Raw genomic sequence first — 22,098 nt, 5'->3', positions numbered from 1 at the left:
TAAATATGCTCAGTTCTGACAACACAGAGGTCTGGGTATGTGTGCAGGTATAAGCATAAATTATATTGTCCTTTACTCTCAAATGTATACAGATATTTCTTGTAGGTTACTTTGGTCTCACTACATGATAATTAAGAAAAAAATGATAGGACTGAGCAACTTTTGGCAATCTAGGAAGTTTTTCTGCCCATGAAACTTGATTTTCATCATTTTGCCGGTTGTGTTTCCTCAAAAAGATTATTGGAACATAGATGATGAGAAAAGTTTGTCTTACTGCTGGTTTTTGTATTTTTGAAAATTCATTTAATATTAAATATCTGCTTATATAGTGCCACCCGCGTATGAGTTACTTTCCCAGCTTTCAGGAGTGGTTGGTGCAGGTTCGTCTTCATGCTGTCACTTGGTAACTAAATTGTTATATGTAAAAAAACAGGAACATAGTCTTAGGTTATCTCAATGCATGAATCCAGTCTTGTAAAGATTTTCATTATGGTTTGAGGGATGAGATGTGCATCTTATTCATTTGCTTATACAGATTCTAGCTGCTGACCCATTCATCAAATGCACAAGTCCAGGCCAACAGGAATGATCTCTCCAAGAAAGATAAAGAGCAGAAATTTCAAATGAAAGACGTTGTTCTTTGTACCAGCTCACCTCATCTGCCATCACTTGTAATTGATATCATCTAGCTTGTCATTTCCCACTGTATCTAAGGCGCTGCATACTATGAGAGCAGCTGGGGAGAAAGGGTAAATAGGAGCCATAGAGTTTATAAAATCAAATTAGGGGAATTCCATTTCCCAAGTGTTTCATATGCTGTTAAGGGAGTGCTGGAATATTATTTAGAAGCCTTTCAATTATTTCAATATAGCAATTTCTGAAAAAAAGAGCAAGCAGTAACACATTATTGGCGAGGGAATGTCATCATTCAGCCAGAAACAAACACAGAGAGACTACCTTGCAAGCTGAAAGTGCTGATTGTACTTTCTGTGAAGGCAACAGCAAAAATATGCTTATTTTATTTCTTAGTTTTGGTAAACAGCTTAATTAACAAGTCTCATTGGCTAACGCTGTGCCTGCAGCATTGCAAATGAATGTGTTCACGTTGGAGCTCCCAAAACTTTGAAGCTGGCACTCAATTTTATAAATGCAAGGCAGCAAGAACTTAGTATGATACGTTTTCAAACTGCTTAGCTAATTAAAAGGGCAGCTCTTACATAAACATTATTTACTAGCATTTAAAGGTACTCACCAGTAAATTATATCATGAAACGTGTCAGTGTATCCAGAGTACCTCTAATCATGCCAATCATTTGGTAACAAATAATCAGTGCCAGTCTGTTTTGGCCAGAAGTCTTTGATACGAAAGACTCCTGCTTCAGAGATTACTTTCCTGGCTAAACAACATTTATCACATTACAATTTGCTGGATTGCATGAAAAGCTCTCTCTTAGAGTTGGTCCATCTGGTAGAATTCCAATAGAAATTTGGTAAGGAATACCTCAGGAGTGAGCAGTGGACTAGCTGTGCTGCAGATAACGTTTGTAGATGTGCAGAATTCCCGAGCTCTGGTTCATTGTGGTTATTTACTTAGTTGTTGATTTCAAGATACATGACTACTTTTATTGTGCGTGTGTTTCTTTTTTAAGAGCATTGCCATGAGAAATCCTGACAAAATAGCTTTTGTTTCTCTCTAGGAGAGTATGGGTAAGCAAGGAAAAGGAAGCAACTTGCTCTAACTGCAACAGCGCTGCTCTCAAAATTTAGTTCTAACTATCCTGAAGTCTCTTCAACTTGGTAATAATATTGTTTGCAAACTCCTAAAAGTGGATAGCCAAAATATTTATTTTAATGTGTATTTTTATTAAACTAGACAGCATTATTACTGCCACAGATTAAAGACCCATAATGAGACTTTAATATTATTATTAGATGTTAATGTTTTAGGATAGCGCTCTGAAGATGAAATGGTTCTCATTTACTTTTCACCATAATGAATACTAATGTGTCAGGGGACAATAGACATCTTTGCCTTCTGTTCAGTTTGGCCAAATAGGAAAGACAAGTACGGAAGACAACAATTAGTCATCTGTGAGTAAATGCAACTGAAAGTTGCCAGTAAAGCCAATTGAAATCCAGTTGCACAGATCTCCCTCTCGTTTTTCTCTTTCAGCTAAATGAAATAAGAACAGGCAGTAGGTTGTCCAGTTTCCAAGATTTCTGGTGGGAATTATTCGTAATAGATTTGTTATTTCTACAGTTGTTTATAATTCCATTTCATGTCATTAATGGTAATGTTATACTCATCATATTACGAGCTCTTTCAGGAAGGGAAAAGTAACTCATTTCCTGGAGAGTTTGTTTTCTGCACTTACAGCTAGACTAAATATTTTTGCCTAAGAACAAAAATATTTAACCTTCTGGACAAAATAAAGTCATAGTATCTTCAGTAAATCTGGGTACCTGTCACAGGTGTAACAGAACAAAATCTAATTTTATTAATATGTACATAGGAATATGTCTCTTCACCCATAGTTAAAATCATTCAGGGCAATTTTTTTCCAAGTTAGGAGCTCGTATTTAGTTATCAGAACTTGTTCACTCTTTAAATCCACAATGGAGTACCTTAAATATAGTTTATAGTAAGTAAAATAAAAGGGACATTTGTTAAATTGGTCACAGATTATATTTTTATGGTCTTATAATGTTTTGCTTGTGGCAACAAAAGTTACATGTGAACTTGGCATGTATGCTGTCTCTTTCTCATATTGCTTGGCCTAAAGGGCTTCGCAGGTGTTGGATAAAAAAGTGGTGTTCCTCACAGACACTTGCATGACTCAGTCCTAATTCCAGTGGTTTGGGAGATCGAAGGTTTCCAGTCAAATTTGCTGTCTGAAGAATTGGCAAAAAGTTTGTGCATGCTTTTATCACGCATACATCATCATAACACAGATATTAAGAGTGTAGTTTATAGAGGTGTTGCTGCTAAGCACCAGAGAACAGCAGTGAAATTCATTGGATGCAGTTGTATTTCATCACCGCAGTTTTGAGTGCTGCTGAGTCTGGAATATCCTGAAAATCAAATTCAATCTGTGTCTACACATGCATATAATGTGAGACTGTATCTTTTCAGTGTTGTGGATTTCTTCCAGCAATAAATAAGCAAAATACTGCAGCATATGTTCTACTACCTTTTACACTATTTAGGAGAAAACAGTTCTATGGGGTATTTTAATCATGGAGCTTGTTAACATATTTTATTTTAATTAAGTATTTTTGCCTATGATGTTACCTAGTGCAAATTATTCTTTTGAGATGACTGGTATTTTATCTCAAGCATAAATGAAACAGCAGCACAGTACTTCTCTGTCTGCCCTTACCTGTTCCCGCAGGGTCTGTGCACCAGCGGCAAGACACGCTGGTGTGAGAACACTGAGGACTCCTGTGCCTCCTGCAGCAGCGGCTGCTGCCGGCGAGGCTGGGCTTTAGTTCTCTTGCACCTTGCTGTGGTGCTGTTTTTCTTTGGAAAATTTTAGTATTTAAGAAGAAAACAAAAGAAAACCTCAGTGATAATTTTTGGTTTCTGACTGTTATTTTTTAAAAGGTGCAGTTATTGATGTCTCCGTGCCAGATGGTGTGATCCCATGATGCCTCTTACAAAATGGGATATATTAAGCATATATCTCAGTAGTTCAGCGTTCATAATATAAATCAGTCTTATGATATGTTCCAACAGATGAGGCTGGTCCTTTTACGTTCCTAATAAGGACCCAATTAATCAAGCATTATTTTGCTTAATTTTTGCTTTATCTTCTTGTGTATTTTATTTGGTAGGGGTTCACTTTTATCCATAAATACACTCTTGTTTTTTGAAAAGTCCTTTTCTTGCACAGAACCAGACAGAGAAGATTATGAAGAGTTTATTTCGTTATTTAAGAAGTAGGGTATTCTGAAACTTGAGCCCACCAGCAGAACAGTTGGAAGACTCGAGATAACTGTTTACTGTACATCTGAAATATTTTTATAGTATTCTACTAATTGATTTAATTCTAAATTTTTTTCTGTCATTCATCAAATTTCTATATATTCCATATAAAGAAGTAATTTCTGATTTTGAGCTTATTTCTTCGAAAAATCCAGTAGCAATAAATTCCATAGTTTAATCAGCAGATAAACTTGTACCTTCTCCAGGAAATGTATAAAACACAAGGTGTAGATTTGTGCTGCTAGACAGTGAAAAGGATGAGACCAGGACTTACTGTGGTGATGATTAAATCTGCTGTGTAATTAATGCTGTAAGTTTTGTATCCTTCAAGAAAAACAAGTATAGCAAGTATCTGGCTCTTGAAACAAAGGAAATTATCTGTTGAAGTTCTGTAGGCTGATTGCCTTAACAGTGGAGAAGTGACAATAATCCTGGCTTCAAGAATAGCAAGCTTTCAATGCGTGAAGAAATATAACTAAGAGAAACAGGGAATAAGTTCCACATTGAGTGTTAGTTTTTGAACAGAAAATGTTGAGAATGAAAGCGTATATATTTGGGGAGGGAGATATATATATAGATATATATATATATATGTATATATACATATAAATGCTTTAATTATATATTTGTAAAAAAAACCCTCCATGTGCAAGTGCGTGTGTGTCTATAGGTACATATATTGTATTTATATACATAGGTACATACATGACAGTAATTACTGTCAACTTTGACATCGACTGACAGTAGATCCAATAAATCTCTGTGTTTTTGCCTTTCCCCCCACCATCCCTGGCTCCTGCGTTTCCATGGAATATAGGGGTTTAGCATATACCCTCATGCATCAGGCAAGAAGGCTCCAGCAGTGACTGTCCCACATTTTTCTTTTCTTGTCATCTGTTTCTTTTGTGTCCTGTTTCTCTGTTGCCTAGAGAGACAAGGGGTGAGTACACAATCTCACTCTGTCTAAAATGCACGTGTTTATGCTTAAGCTAATATCCAGCTTGCTTTGATGACTTCCATCCTCAATGTATTTTCAATGTTTTCTGTCCTTGAAAACAAGATATTTTAATACTTCTCTGAGTAGTTTTTCTATGTTCGTTTAAAAATTAGCTGTCTTTTTAGATAGATTCCCCCCCCCCCCCCCCCCATTTCTAATCCTTCTGTTTTAAGACAGGGGTTTTTCAGCTTGAGGTTTGCAGAAGCGTAGATCAATACTGGCTTGCATTTGAAGTTGGGTAGAATATGAATGATGAGGTTCCAGTTTGGCTGAAGGTGTAAGTAAGTCTTTCTGTGACAGTAAACAGAAGTAACTGAGGTGTTGAGAAACAATAAAAGGTTTATTTGTGATGGATGGCAGGGTCTTGCATGTAGACATAGTACATAGAGAGGTGCATATTTGTAATATTTGAGAACGACATAGCTAAAATATTGCTGGGTGCAGGTGTTCTGTACCTGGGAGAGTCAGGTCTAAGCTTACTGAGTTCTGGTCTGCAGAGACCTTCAGTGTCCAGGTGGGTTCAGCAAATCATCTGTATTGCTTCAGCAAATCATCTGTATTGCTTCAGCAGCAGAAATATGGTACATAAAGTAATAAATACTATAAAAAGGAGTGACAAACTATGCTCTTTTTTAAAAAAATGAGGGGGGGGGAAGCCTGTGATATTTGCCTTTTTTAAGAGATAAACATTATAAAGAAGGAATGAATGAATTATTGCTTTGTGTGGTTAAATTTGTGGCTAGATGTTGGAGATCAAATGGCTGAGGCTTCTGGTGTCTTTTTGTTTTGTTTTAAGTGGCCCTTGAGAAAGGTATTGTGATGAGTGGAGAAGTATATGGGAAATCACCTCTTCCTTCCCTAGGTTACTGCTAGGGTTTGTGGTCAGATATGTCTCCTTTTATGATAATAAATACCTGACCTTATATCTTTGGATTTTCTCAGTTCTTTATCATTGTTATAATACAGTAATATAATATAATAATTTTAAAGTAAGACCAGGAAGTTTTTTCCTTGTGTATAATTTCTGTACAGTTCCTAAGGCCAAATGTTTGCGTAACACAAATATAATATTTTCTATTGTAATATATTCTCTGGTGTAAATCATTAATTCTTATCAAAACTTTAAAGGCAATTTGAAGCTTGGGGCTGGGGTGTTTCCTGACATCACTGTTGTTTAGCAGAGGGCGGAGCTGGCTGAGCTGATGAAACTTCTTTGTAAATTTTGACTATGTAGCCTACTAAGTGGTTTATAGGGTTTTGCCATACTTTTAATGGCTAATGATAATTATTGTTTTCTAACAATAGTAATAATTTTAGCATATTGCTTTAATGAATGTTATCTCATCTTTTTCCTTAATTAATGAAGCTGTCTTCAGTTAGCAAACACCATTATTACTGAAGAATTTGAAAATAATATTTTGTAGATTGTAATCCATTCCTCCCTTACTGCTATTTAGTTTACGGATTTGGATGGTCACAGTACTTTTTAGAAGGATTAGAACTGTGAAATGGTTTGGTAAAATGATCTGATACGCGCTTTTGGCTAGGGACCCAGTTACTTGTTTTATTTGAATAATACCAATACCTTTTCTCAATACTCTGCACTTTACCCTAAAATTTCTTGCCAGGAATACCAGTGGTCCTGATTTAACAGCACTAGTAGATAATAACTCTTAACTTTGCCTATGATAAGGAGAATATATTTTTAAAATTGTTTATGCATATCTAGCATTAGCAACAATAGCCAAGTTTGACCTGACTTCATTCCAGTAAGAAAAAAATGTAGCCAAATACTTAAGAAAGAAGTTTTTCCAAATGTTGATACATGTTAAAGTGTTACTGACCGATTAAAACCTCAGGACTTCAACCAATTCATTTTGGTCATGATATGGCCTAATGTTGAAGTATTTTATAAAAGCTAAACAATGCCAAATGCATTTGGCTGAGATCAAAAGCCGAATCTATTTGTTCTCTTTCATCTTCAGTGTTCCATTTCCTAGGAGTATGACCTTAGTCAAACATCTATTAAAGTTAGCTTTTGATCTTACTCCCTTTTTTACAAAAAAAGAAAAAAAGTCAATCTTTAAAATTTTCTTCCAGAGACAATCACGCTATTGTGTTTTAATGTTCCAGTAGTGTGTGAGTAAATAGGATTCTCTGATGTATGTGATAGAACGGTGGTTAAAGAGGACAATCATTTTTGTGTCAGAGACAAGAATCAAAAGGAAACATTCTTCAGAAGCTGTTAACTGGAAAAATCCCCCCAGGTCAGTGGAAACATGTTAACTGGTCAATGTGCTGCATTTTTTGGTCCTTTGATGAAAACGCCTTGTAATTTGATAACAGGTAGCTGTTCATTTATAATACAATTTTCTCTTCACCAGTCAAAGCCGCCTAGTGATTAATCGGTAAAAAGGTTAATTTTCTTCTCAAGTATGAGCAGTTTAGTGGCTTTTTGAAAGAAATAAGGACGGATGGGATTGTGGATATGATACCCTTTGTTTCCTGAATAGAATTATAAAGATGTTTTTTGGTCATCTGTAAGTTCCTACACGTTAGGGCAGCCTAACTTTCTCAAATTCACTTCTCAGCTTAAGTGAAGTGAGTAGGTCTTTTTTAAATACATACTGGTTCCTAAAGCTATACAGAGGAATAAAATTACTGTTAAGATTTATATTTAACACAGTGAACTGGTAAATTATTAATTAATCCATAATAACTATTCTGTTAAACCTACTCATCAATGTAGTGCCCACTAATACGGAAATCTCAATTAAAAGATATAGGAGATAAATACGGAAAAAATACTTGAAAGCAATATCTGTAGAAGAAACAGAACATCTTTTTAATAAACTATTAAATCAACAGATGGATCACATATTAAACTTTTAAAACCGGAATTAAATGCTTACTGAAAACACATTGGAATATTACCTAGATAAGTTTATAATAATATATAATAATCTATCAATGTGGGAAAATGCCTTAAAGTAGACTTAAACCTGCAGGTCTACAAAGATAGCTGCAAAACCTACCATTTTAATACTGAGAAAAGGCAGAGGACTGCAGAGTATAATAACATTAAAGGGGTTTCTTATATAATGTAGACTTCTGGAAAAGCAGGATGAATAGATACCTACAATATTTTTCTGAATTGGCTAAAAAAATTTTCAGTGCATCTTGGACATCATTTATATTAAATATATTTTTATTTTTAAAGTAAATTTAAATAATTTGAATAAAAAGTTTTAGAATCTATTTTAAGATCTGGATGTATTTTGACTACTGAAATAGTTGCACAAAACCTAAGCTAAAAATGTTTGTTGCCATAGTTTTAGAAGAAACTAAACTGCTACATTAATGCAAACTTGGGAGTAAAGACCGGTAGAGTTTATCTGTAAAGATTTGCAAGGGCAAAGAGAATGTTTGCATAATTTTAGATTACTGAGCGTTTCAGTTCAGTGACTAAATTATTCCTCTCCTTCTTGAGCCTGCATTTGACTTGGAGGCTGCAAGTTAATTCAGCTTGACCAATGAGTAGAGACACATCCTTTAAGATTTTAAAAATGGTGTAGTTCATCTTCTACATGTTATTTTTATTAACCACCTGGAACAAGAAAATAAGCTTCTAGTCAGTGTCTCAGCTTTGAAAAATGTTCTTTACCTTGCATAACATAAAATGGAAATAGCTATTCTGGCATAACTTCATAAACAAAGAAGATATTAACCTATTGGGACTAAACTATTTGTCTCCTGTGTTATTTGGGTAAGTACATGTGCATGAATAAGCTTCAACAAACTATATGAAAGTAACTGAAAAACAGAGATATCAGAACAATCAGAAGTAAAAAAATGCCTAGAAAAGTTAAGGTACACACTCCTCTGTAATCATGTTCCTTAGACTCTGGTTGTGGGATCAATAGTCATTAATTTATGCCCCAGAGGAAAATACAGCTCTTTGTGTTTCTTTACCTGTGGTCTAAACATAGCCAGAAGTTACATCTGGTTTCTCCAGCCTATGGGCTGCCTCCTCCTTTTTCCTTTGCATAGAAATTCACATATCCATCACCTATTTGCAGAAGGTGCCCAAAGCAGCAGCTCAGCTTTGAGCCGAGGAAGTGTTCGGGCAGCATTCACTGCCTGACGTGGTTGTTCTTGCCTCACAGAAATTTGCTGGAAAGTTGCACGAAAGCTTGTCCTTTCCCAAGTACAGCCAATTGGATTGCTGTCCAAGCCCTGCTGAAATAAAAACAAACTAATCTGAAGTATCTCATTTTCTTCTTAGAAAGAAGAACTAGATGGCATATATGTGCCATGACACAGCACTAGTGCCAGCTCAGCACAGAATCCTGCTTAAAATAATCAATACTGATGAAGGGGACTTTGTGGCAAAAGCTACATTCCCAATGACTGTGTGAAGCATCAGGTTATAACTGTTTGGGATGGATGCGTTTTTCCACTCCCTGAATTAAAAAAGAAAAAAACCTGACAGGTTATGTTATGACAAAAGTGTATAGAGAAAGAGATCATAACGTAATAGTAGGTAGAGTCTTCACTTTAGCAGGTAGAGACCTAGAGTCTAGTCCTTGCTCCCCATGCGTTACTTTATTTTACATTGACATTTTACATTTACATGGGAAATTCATTAGGGAAAATTATGAATCAGACATTCCAAGAAAATCTAAGTTATGTTTCTGCACTACGCTCTACATCTTTTGTCAAATTGATAGTAATTGTTAAATGTGGTAGGTTCTACCTTAAAGCTGGAGATGCGCTTGGAGCCTGTGTCACTGATTTCCTGAATTTCCACTGAACTGTTTTGCTTTCTTGACAGAGACATTACTGCTTTACTAGTCTATTCTAATACCATCCAAAAATATTTTTCTCTGTGAATAAGCTGTGGTATTTCAAATGATGTTAAAGCGCTAATATTTCACTTTCACTCAACAGCCAGAATTGGAAAGTGATTATAGGTCTCAGAAGAATATTCCATGAATTTATGTTCTTAAGTGATGCTGCTTTTGCACTTGCATCTTTAGATGTCGCATTAACTGAATGCCATTTTGAGAGGCATGCATGGGCTCCCTCTTTTCATTGCTTAGGTTATTGTGCTTCAAATAAGCATAACATTTTTGTGGGTTTTATGAACTGGCCACAAACTTCTCAGCCTTAAGTAATTAAGAGCAATGGTAGCTGTGTTATCGTACCATTCAGTTTCTATTATGGCAGAGGTCTCGAAAAATTGCTTATGTGGAAGAAATATCACGTAGGGGATGATTCTACAAAGTTGTGTAAGCTGAAGAGCCTGGCTTAAATTTTACCATCTAAGCTACCACTAATTGCCACCCCAGCTGATGGTCTAGTCTCAGCAATGCTGATTTTGACAGTATAGTGACATTTCATCTGAAATACTGTAGTACAATGAATTATGGAACTCAGTATTCACTTAAAATCTTTGAAATACACCATTTTTTAAGTTGTGATTTGAGACAGCTGGGACGTAGCTGAGTTGTGCCATCTGATAGAAAAAAAAATATTTGTATGGTATTTTCCAATCACAAGTAGGAAGTAGCTTGAAATCACTCACAAAGATATCCTTATTCTCAGAAGACCTTCCAGCCCAATTAATTTTACAAACTCGAGAGATTTGTGCCAATTCCAGATAAGCTTTGAGAGTTTTTGGTACTTAACTGAAAGGACCTCCAAAAACTTCAGCAATTTCCCCATCATTACCACTTATGAACAAGTGCTTTAAACCCACAGAAATTGATTTAATAACAAAGGAATAAAGGTGGAGAGAAAAATAACAACTGCTAATTCTAATTTCAGATGGCAGCACATGCACCATGGCAGACTTCTATGATAACAGAGAAGTTACAGAATGTCCATAGTGAATACGAGGGCTATTAGGTTTAAAAGTATTTATAACACAGTTTTAGGTTCCCATGAACCCAAGTGTATTCTAAAATAGACAACTAAGTTCTGCAGTCAGACGCAAATTCAGTGAGCATTGAAGCCCAAGGGAAGGTGGCCATTAAGCCCTGTCAGTGCATCCAGGGCCCTGGCTGTGTGTGAGCGTTCCAGGCCGTTGGGCAGTCCAGGTTGTTTTGAATTTGACTCAAATCGGAGATTGCCCAGCTGGGCTGTCGCTAGATGATGGTGCACAGCGCTGGCCAGGTGCCAAAGCGTGCCAATATCCTTACTTGTCCTGTTACTGGAAGAATTACTGAAGTTACTGATGTGTTCCTCCTCTCCAGGTTGTGAGTCCTGTGTCAAAGGTCTAGTTTCCTTTTGGAGCTGATGATAACCACCTCTGTATTCTTTCCCGTGACTTCTGAATATTTAGGACTTTGGAGTTAAAATGTTGCTCTCATGGAGTTAATTTAACATGTTTCTGGTTTAGTTTTTGATTTGTCGAGTCCTTATCTCAACTGTAATCTTTAGTCTGTGACAGCATTATGAAAGCATAAGCGGATAGTTTGAGAATTTGGATGATTATGAGCATTTGTTTAATTTGTCTTATCCTTACAGAAATCTGAGTCCTATGCATGAATTTGTCACTTTTTATATGAAAACACTTCTTGGAGTACACCACAGAGTGTAAGAATTTTCATTTTCTATTGAAAATTTTCAATGATGTGACTAAAATTGCATCAGATAGGCGTAGAAGAACATACAAATTATCTGTATAAAGTGACTGTGATCTTTTAAAAATAATACAATGGCTGACACGTCTGTCTCATGTATGCTTCCGCTTTCTGAAACCTGTAGATCAAAAGTGGGGTGGTCAGTCAATCAAATATACAGAGGAAGGTAAAGGTCACAGTAGTGCAGCATACTAAAAGTATTACACATTACAGTCTTGACAAATCATTGTCATGGAATAGATTGTAAAAAAGAGCAGAAAATGTCACAAAATTAATCAATTCTCATGAGACACACTGTAAGAATGAAGCGGGGGAAAAATTAAGATAACCCTGAGTGCTCTTTGTAGTGCTGATTTTTTGGTTTCCCTCCAGTAAAGTATGCTGCAATTTTATTTGACATGAGATACAGGCTACCTTTTTGGATATGAAGTCATCTGTAAAATATGTAATTGGGTATTGCTGTGTATCAGCTTGAACATGAGTGCTCATGTTAACATAGGTTTAAGCACAAAGTCAGGATTAGAATTTCTATATACTTCAAACTGAGCCCCTTGGGCTTAGACAAGAAATCTGACAGGTCTTTGGTCATCATAACTTCATGTGGATCAAGGATATGAAATATCTCAGGTACAGAGACTTGATGGAAGATGTTCATGTTAAAAATGTTTGGATATCAGGGAGGATAAGACTAGACTATACAAAACACAGAGTTTATAACTGGGGTGAGAAGTCTAAAGAGTAGAGGCAGACGTGGGATGAAAGCATCTGGAAAGCAAACTCTCCCCATATTTTAAAGTGAACACCCAAATTTGTAAGTATCAGGATTTCTGCTACTGTCTTAGGTATGTGTGGAATTAGAGAATGGCAACGTGTTACTTCTGTGAATTATTCCATGGAGTGGCAGGGACGTTTTGGTGCGTAAAGGTTTTAATCTTGTTTATACTCATGTGAACTTTTGCATGAAATTATATTTTAGAATTAAAATAAAGTGAGTAAGCACACCCTGTTAAGCAAAAATTACTATGATTGCAAAATCAAGCCGTCAGAAATTCAGAAACATTTGTGCAACCCTAATTCTGATCCCATGAGCATTTGGCAAAGTCCTTAAATTACATTATCACATACTGGTTTTTTCCCCAGCATAGCTGCCTGGTTGGTGATAGGGAATCAATTGACCTGTGGGGGAAGCAAGGTTGTATGATGAAGAGACCTATCTGTGGGTCTTTTCCTATCTATCTGCTGCAGAAGTGGAAGCGATGTAGGGAATATTCAGGGACTATGCAAAGGCGAAGAACAAGGTCTCTCAGGTAAAGGATGTGTGACAATTCATTGCAGAAGCAAGCTGACTGGAGCTTCTCTGGGGAAGATTAATTTCTCACAATTCCTGACAAATATGCACAATATTTGTTTGGGTTTTTTTCTCCCTCAATAAGGTTCTTTTGCCATAGTATAATTTTCTTGAGATTTTTGAGTGGTGCTGTTAAAAAATTGTAGGCCACTCAAAAATTTTAACTGTTGTCTAAAGTGTTTCACCAAGGATGATCTTCAGTATTTTCTGAACTTTCATTAGCTGAACGTGTTTAGAGAATTAATCTTTATTATCTCTTTCACTTTGAACATGTAGGAGGATAAATACTGGATAAATACTTTCAAATTTTCTACTCTAAAAATCAGTTTTTGATGGGGTGCTTTCCTGTCGCAAAATGGGACAGAAAAACATGTTTTTAAAATATGGTTGTAATAACAGAACGACTGGCTGAAAGTATCAGAACAGATGAAAGAAACTCAACTGTTGTAATACATTACTTGACTATTGACTACATTTCAGCTTGGCAATAGCATGGATTTCAGTCTGGGCTCCAAAGTGTCCTCCCAGAGCCTGGGGTGGATACTCACACAACTTAGCCCATGATAAAGCTCTGCGCTCTGGCACTTATGCTGAAATCCCATCCTCTGCCAGCCGTGGGCAATTACTCACTAAATTCTTTCTTTACAGTCTCTCAGATGTTTCGCGTTGATGGATTATTATGGTAGCCATGATGTCTTTGAACAGCCATTGAAAACAGAACATGCACTAGACCTAAAACTTTCTACTGTTTACGGTTGAGCCAGTTTACAGAAATGGAAAAAATCTGCAATAATAGGCCCTACATGTTTGGACCTGTCTCCAAACTGCTCTGACATTTTGGCCATTTTAATGTTCTTACTCAAGAATTTGGTTTCAGTCCTTCGTGTTAATAGCCGGGTTTTACCTACCTGTTTATCTCTAAAGGAAGATGATTCATTTTGGCTACAAAGAAGCCTCCACTTTCTAATGTGAATGTTTAAATTAATTAGTAAATTCTTGCAGGCATTCTGAAAACTGTGAAGTAGATTATATGTATTTATCATAGAATAGCTTGGGTTGGAAGGGACATTTAAAGGTCACCTAGTCCAACCCCCCTGCAGTGAGCAGGGACATTTTCAACTAGATCAGGTTGCTTACAGCCCCATCCAACCTGACTTTGAATTTTTCCAGGGATGGGGCATCTCCCACCTCTCTGGGCAACCTGGGCCAGTGTTTCACCACCCTCATTCTAAAAAAATTTCTTCCTTATATCTAGTCTCAGTCTTCCCTCCTTTAGTTTAAAGCCACTACCCCTTGTCCTATCACAATAGGCCCTGCTAAAAAGTTTGTCCCTATCTTTCCTGTAGGCCCCCTTTAAGTACTGAAAGGCTGCAGTAAGGTCTCCCTTGAGCCTTCTTGTCGCCTGACTGAAGAAACTCAATTCTTTCAGTCTGTCCTCATAGGAGAGGTTCTCCATCCCTCTAATCATCTTTGTGGCCTTCCTCTGGACTTGCTCCAAGAGGTCCATGTCCTTCTTATGATGGGGGCCCTAGAGCTGGATGCAGTACTCCCGGTGAGGTCTCACCGGATCAGAGTAGAAGGGCAGTATCACCTCCCTTGACCTGCTGGCCACACTTCTTTTGATGCAGCCCAGGATGTGGTTGGCCTTCTGGGCTGTGAGCGCATATTGTTGGCTTATAGCCGGCTTTTCAGCCACCAGTACCCCCAAGTCCTTCTGGGCAGCGCTGCTCTCAATTCCTTCATCCCCCCCAGCCTGTATGGATACTGGGGGTTTCCCCTCGTCCAGGTGCGGGACCCTGCACTCGGCCTTGTTGAACCTCATGAGGTTCACTTCTTGAGCTTTATTTTTAGTAATTTCCTTATTGAAGAAAATGGGAAAGAAAGCATATCCTTTTCAGTCTTCCAAGGCCTAATTTATTGTATGTTTCAGAATTGTTTTCACTGTTTGCAATATGGTATCTCATATTAACATTTCATACTACCAGATGTTTCATTATTCCTGTTTTAGCACATCATACTTGACCCATAGCAGCTTTGAATGCAAATAACAAACAAGCGGATGCACAATGCTTGACTGTTAGACTGAAATAATATGGCAAGGCTAAACTGGTTTTCATTTTTACTTTTGAATATTATTAATTGCAAAGTGTTGACTGTTAATTTAATGAAATGTTTTGTTTTAATAGAAGACCATTCTTCAGTTCACTGACTCACCATTTCATTTAATTAATTGCAAACCCCAAGATTTGATTACTCATAGTTCTCTTTTAGTTAATTTACTTGTTCACAGTTTTGACAGAAAAGCTTTCAAACTAATATGAAGGGGGGGCACAGCCTAATTAAGGAACTGAAAAAAATAGCTGTAGCCGGAGTACAAGATTAGCAGATACTCAGGGTCACCTTAAAATGCTGAAGGTCCTTGTATTTACCATCAAAATCCAATTTTCAATGACTGGACATTACTTAAACATGGAGGATTCACTTGTATACAAGACACTCTGGGTACCTCAGTGTGGGAATACAATTGAGTTTTGGTTTCTTATGTCTCCAAGAAGGTATTTGCTAATCAGTGATGTTTACTTGAAGGAAGAGACACTGTCCCCTTGTTGCCTGGTGCTCAGGGAAGCTGGTGGGTTCAGCACCGCCCTGTAATGGGAAACTGGCCTTGAGGGGGGGGGGGGGATACACTTCAAATGACCTTGAGTTGTGATCTTTGGGCCATGCAGTGAAAAGGCTTTGGTTTTGGTTGAAATAATTCCTGAGACTTCACAGAGGAATAAGCTTCAGTAGTCTCTGCGTCTGCACAGGGGATATTTGAGTAAACAATCAACCACTAACTTTAATAGATGCAGACAAGGGATGGAGAATCCTCTCTGCTCTTCACACCCTCTCAGGTACCACAAGTACCTTGGCTTTAGGAGCAGAGGACGTGTTTGGTGGGGCCAGCCCTCACAGAAGCAACCAAGCCTCACGGTACATTCAGGTCCGTTCCATCTCCAGTGCCCCACAAGCAGCGGGTCTTCCCCAGGGTGATGTGGCATGCCATGTTGTGTAAGCTGAGCATGGTTCTAATTTGGATCAAAACCCTTAATTTGCAAGCTGTTTGGTGCTTAGGTATATTTTAACTGTGACTCAAAATATAATACAATAATTTTACTTCAGTGCAACCTGAGCGTAAAGTGTGCTGGTTTGTGTGTCCTTGAAAGGTTATTTCAGGGCTAAATTCATGTGTTGTACAGCAGAGCTATGCAGACTTGTCAAAGGGGAGAGTACACAGTGTCCTGACAAAACTGAAATTACGGAATGAAGATTACTAATGGCAGTTGGTTGTTTTGCCATATGCACGATGCAGGTGTACCTGAGTGCACACCATCACAATCTGTTATGCAGTTGTAATCAAGATTCATATGTAGAGAGCTGACCCAGAACATGACTACGATGTTTCTGCGTTAGCGCTGATGTGTCTTAAAGATCCCTACCAGCTCTTCAAGGAGCCGCTGTCTTTCAGCCAAGGCGACTGGTGGGTTGTGGGCTCCTGTTAGCAGGACTAGCTCCACCGTCCACGTGGCCGCTAGCAGTTTTGAAAACAAATCATTGCAACTGTGATGAGACTCCTGCTTTTTTGTTGTTGTTGTTGTTAGTATTGTAAAGGTTGTATGTGTTTGATAATAAGTGGTACATAGTTTATTTCCTGGGTGTTCAGTGATTGATCACACCTGGCAGAAGATAACTGAAGGAAGGAAAATCTGAAGTGTAAATCGAGAGAAAAAAACGGAAGCTTTGAAGTATGTAATCCAGGATGTCGGTGTTCATAGTGATCCTTTTTTTTTTTTCTATTTTTTTTGTTAAGGTGAAAGTAGAGGGATATGTGTATATGTTACAGCAGTTTTCAAGTACATTTTTCAAAGTGGGGTGCTCTAAGTGAGATTTTGCTGCTGATAATGATTCATTCAAGAAGATGGAAATAGTTCTTCAGTTCTTTGTAGATCTTTAGATAAGTCAGTTGAAGAATAGCGCTCATTGCCACAGCCAGCCAGAGCTGAGTCAATTATGAAAAGGAGTTTTATTAATAGTTAAATTAAATAGTAACTTCAGTAACGTTAGCCGCAGCAGTACCCTTAATTGAAGATTATGCCAGTGGGTGATTTGCTGTACGTTTTCTTCCATCGTTTCAATCAGTAGCACGCCCTTACTGCTGAAACCATTTGCCTTAACCTCAATTTTATTAGCTTTCAGAAATGCTGAAGAATTAGTACATTGTTTTCTAAAGTGCCTCATACAGTCAGATTCTGGGGCTTTTACTGCTATCACAATTCAAGTAAGAAATTATATTGACTGGGGAATAAGTGAACGAGAGTATAAAAACTTTGCTAATACTGAGCTTAGAGATAGTATTGGCTATATCTGCTTCAAGTTTATGCCTGACTGCTCAGGATCTTCAGGCTGTAGTGCTTTCTACATCATGACTGTGCTTTACTCTTTAAACTTTTAATACTGAAGTAGAGTGACTTTGGTGTGGCAGATGGCACAGCATAGATTTATGATACATCACTGTTTTTTGGCTGTTGTCCTTATGGCAGCTGTGTCTGGTTAGGGAGCTCAAAAGTGCCTGACAATAATTACCTTTAATTTCTGCAGGCAGCATCATGGTGATTTTGGGACTGTTTGTTCTTTTCTGTTTGTTCCTCGGTACCCTTTCTGCCTTAGTTATGCTTCTGATACAACTGCTCAGTAGAAGTTTGGGGTTTGGGTGGGTTTTTTGTGCGTTTTGTTGTGTTTGTTTTTAATATGCTACCTTGGGTAATTTTTTTGTCTTGTCTTTTCACTGATCATTTGACTATATAATATAATAGTACAGCATTGATTGTTCCATGTTAATTGGCTTCGAAGTGTTGAAATTAATGAGTACTGTATCTGACTAGTGTACTTGGAAATTTTGTAGCAGCTAAATAAGTCAAGCAGATCGTGATCAAAGTGACAGGAAATAATATTTAAAAGTATAATCAAAAGGTATACCATTAAATAAATATTTCTTTATGCTATACATGTAAAAAAAATAAAAAGAAACATGAAAGAATTAAAAAAAGAATCCTTAGGATGGTGTACTGAAACAACTTGACTTTAAAATAGTGTTCAGAATAACATTACATAACTGAACTAAGAATGTGTATTGAATTTATGTGACTTATTCTCACTGAAGGGAATTGGTTTGTTCTTCCTATTTTTCAGTGGTGCATTGTATGGTGTGATACTGCATTTTATTTATTTATATTTTTCCAGGTCTGACAGCAGCTGCCATGGCAGAGGCTATGAAGTTACAGAAAATGAAACTTATGGCAATGAATAGCCTTCATGGAAGTGGAAGTCAAAATGGAACAGAATCAGAAAATGAAGAACTTAATTCTAATGCAGGTAAGTAATGCTGTGCGTGTGAGCTATAGGGGAGCTCTTAACACCTGTTTTTGTGCATGGAAAAAAAAAAAATCAAAAATCCATCTCAAATGCTTGAGCTCTTTTATTTTGTAAGCTTTGCTCTGCCAGTCAAAATTACTGCACCCATTCCTGCCGTATTCCTTCAGTTTGCCTCCTAATGGCCATCTTCATTAATTTTTTAAAAAACATTGGTGAAGGATTGTTTTCATTATGTTAGAATACAGACATTTTAAACTGTTCCCGAAATATATTTGTAGTAATAAAAGACTTCTCTATTGGCAATAATACAGTGAGTCTAGGGTTCTGCTGTAAATGATGGAAAGTTTCCAAAACATCAGGTTGTTGGAACTCATTATTGAGTTCCACAGTTCACTGGAGAAAGGTAAAGTATAGAAGGCTAAATCACAAACTTGCTGGTTTTTCTGCATTTTGTTCTTTCCTTGAATGGATATTTGCAAACCGCAGCTATGAAGGAGAGTCATGATAAATGTTTGTTATGGCCTACCTGGCTGGAATAACCTTGGGTAGAAGGCACTGACACTGAACACGTGTTCAGTCTATACTGCTATATGCATTAGTATAAACTTGAAATAAGCTCCCCGAGTCCCAGCTCCACAAGAATAGGGTTCAAAGTCTTAGTCAGAAATGGATCCTTTGAAGAGGATATCTGCTTTGTTTATTCTAGTGTTCCTTTCAGGTAAATAGAAGAGACTTTTACTGGGATAGTGTAGAGACCCTAGAATAAGATAGATCTGTTTTGTCTCAGAGAACTGATAGATACAATAAGAGCGGGTTCACTTGGACTCACTTTTTTTGCCACAAACAATCCTACAGTACACTCTTACCATTTTGGAAACTTATACATCCTTTGTTTTCATTATCAATTCAAGAACAGAGGCATTGTCTGATCCCTCGTTGCATTCATATCTCCCATCGGCATTCATCCGTCTCTGAAGTCACACATGCATCTCTAAAGACGAAGCCGCTCTAACAGTTTGCTTGCTTGGATGGTGTATAGTGTATATGCATTGTACCATCAAAATGGTAATTTATTAGACCAATAAAGCAGCAGCTGGGAGGTCTTAGACTCATTTTCTAAAGGAATAACTTTGAATTCATGACAAATTATGCACAAAGCAGTCTTTCCAAAAGTGGTATTGCCTTTTGCTAATTTTGTGTACTCATCTGTATTGAAGAAATCTGGCTTCTAATTCATGCATTAAACCCTTCCACAGCTTTCTATTATGTAGGATATGTATTTCTTATTCACCTCTCAGACCCTAATCAATTAGTGCATATTGAATTCAGAAAAAAAGCACTGAAAAAACATATTTAGTTTGTGTAACTCTTATAATCTGTATATAGTTCAAAATGAATTATGAAGTTTCACTAAATGCTAAGAAATGTGACTGAAGATAGAATTCCTACAGAAAAGCAAGGAAGCTTCATACAGAAAAGATGTAGGGTTAGCATTAGGGTTTTTTAAAGCTGTTGCACAAAAGCTTGCTAATTTGAATGTTCATGGTTTCATTTGTTACCTGATATGGCAGATTTTATATACTTCTTATGGGGAGAATATACAGTACTTTTAATATTAATATTTTAGGTACCTTGTTGACAAGTTTTTTGGGGAACTATCATACCAGCCTTTCGACAATACGTCAAGAGTATGCATATTAAATGAAAGTTTTCTATGGTTTAGCAATTCAATGAGTTCAACAACTGACTCAATACCAATTTAAATATTTGGAAAAATTCCTGCTGACTTTAGCTGGTTGCAGTAAGGCCCAAGGATAAGGATATGGTGTCAGTTATGTGAAGTTCTTTTCTCAATTCTTTCCTCTTTTGATTGCCTAATTCAGTAAAATTGCCAAGAGCAGATTTTCTGGATCGAGTGCCAATGTTGCTTGCAGACAGAAAAGTAAATCCTTAAGAAAAAGAACTACTACTAATCATATTAAAATCACAATTTCCCCTCTTTTTACTATCTGCAGTGCCAGCACTAGGATCGTTTGCATGTTTTCTGTCTTTATTGGAGGATCATTTTTTAAAGATTTACATTAAGCAGGTACAGCAGGATATGTGAAAAAGGAAAACCAAAATGAATGGAATGTAAAACTTAACTATACATTTCACTATATAAAATAACTGAGGAATTATCAGATATTCACTATAGAAAACTCATGAGAGAATGACATGGGGCATGAAAAGAGTGGGCATTTTGTTTAGAAGTTGATACATACTTTGTAACTTTGATTCACTGTGAAGAGAACACCATGATAATTCCGTTTGCATGAAACCTTTACCAAATATTTGTTTTGCTCTAGACTCTTACAGCTTAAATGACTATTAAAAACAAAATGGGGATGCGAAATGAGAAAGAAAATTGAATTTTGAAAATTTTTTTACTAAGAGGAGGTAAAAAGGAGCAGAGCAAAGGACTCAGAAGCCTTGTAAGTGAGAAAAACATTTTATTTTAGGAGAGCGACCTACAGTTTCTTTGATTTGAGGTTGTGTTTAATAGCTTCTGTAATGGCTGCAACATGACTCTGCATCTAGATTTCAGCATGAATAACAACCTGTTCGTGTTTCATTTAGCTCCAAATGAGAAATTCTGTCTTTTATTGTTTTAGGAAATTAGTCTGTGTACTATTGCTCCTGGAACTTTATAATTAATCACTAAAGGTTATGGCTGTGGAGAGTTTGTGGGAAATAGATGTCTGAATGATTATAACTGTAGCTGTCAAATCAGAAATATAGTTATGCAGAGCAGAAGACCTTTTGCTTCCTTTGATTTTTATGTTTTTTTTTCTTTTTACTGTAACAAAGACTTGAAGGGTTGCAGTTTTACTTAAAAAACTCCTATAGAGATTGTTGGTTTTTTACCTCACTGTTACACATTGACTTCCTTTGGGGAGCATAAGGTACAATGCCATCGAATATTTCACAATAAGACATGTGCTTTCCTCCTGCTTTTCATAGTCCGATAGATGAGTGGAATAGTCTCTTTTGATGTTCCTTGTTTTGAGTTAAAATGTAATTGATCAGTATTAAGTCCTGAAAGTTTCTTGACAGATTTTTTGGAAGTGTGTCATTATATGCAGGCCATTAGTATAGTAAAAAAGTGGTGAGGATGTAATGTCATATTCATTTCAATCCCCATCTGTATCTGTTGAAGTCAGTATGAAATAATTTTGGATTTGCTTCTCTAGTAATACCTAGAATGTCACTTCTGTTCTTTCTTTTCTCTGTATGTGTGCACCTATCATGATGGAACTTTTTCAAGAATTTCTGTATCCGAAGCCAAAACTCATGCTATCAATTTAAAATCTGAACTCATAACTCTCAGGATCACTGACTGCAATTCCTCAGATATTGTGTTGTCCTCTAGGAAATTACAGTTGTGGAATTGAATCTTACAAGTGTGTCTAAGGAAGTGGGGAGTAAATGTGCCACATTTCTTGCTTCTAGTTCAGCTGGTATGCTTTTGCCATCAGGTCCTACCTACCTCCTTTGTGTGATATTACAATAATCTCAGTAATGGTGGATTTTAGTACTGGAATACTCTAAATAACTTATTTTTAAAAAGTGCTGCAAGAGACAATACTGAAACTGTGGAAAAAAATACAAAAAAAATTTGCACATACTTTTTAATTGAAGTAATGCATTAGTTCACAGGGCTGTGAAG

The 22,098-nt window shown here is 36.7% G+C and overlaps 1 protein-coding gene across 4 annotated transcripts in view; it reads left to right on the top strand.

The window, feature by feature from the left end:
* The window catches only part of DACH2 (dachshund family transcription factor 2), a 303,362-nt gene that overhangs the window by 185,123 nt on the left and 96,141 nt on the right, over nucleotides 1–22,098 (top strand). For all 4 annotated transcript variants that reach the window (XM_074601979.1, XM_074601977.1, XM_074601978.1 and 1 more), the window contains exon 3: nucleotides 18,258–18,389. In XM_074601979.1, coding sequence (XP_074458080.1) covers nucleotides 18,258–18,389 — 132 coding nt within the window. The remainder of the gene's footprint in view (nucleotides 1–18,257; nucleotides 18,390–22,098) is intronic.

The sequence above is a fragment of the Larus michahellis genome, chromosome 9 (assembly GCF_964199755.1).
Source record: "Larus michahellis chromosome 9, bLarMic1.1, whole genome shotgun sequence".
Classification (NCBI taxonomy): domain Eukaryota; kingdom Metazoa; phylum Chordata; class Aves; order Charadriiformes; family Laridae; genus Larus; species Larus michahellis.
The sequence above is the reverse complement of the archived record's forward strand: the minus strand, read 5'-3'. Positions and strand labels throughout refer to the sequence as shown.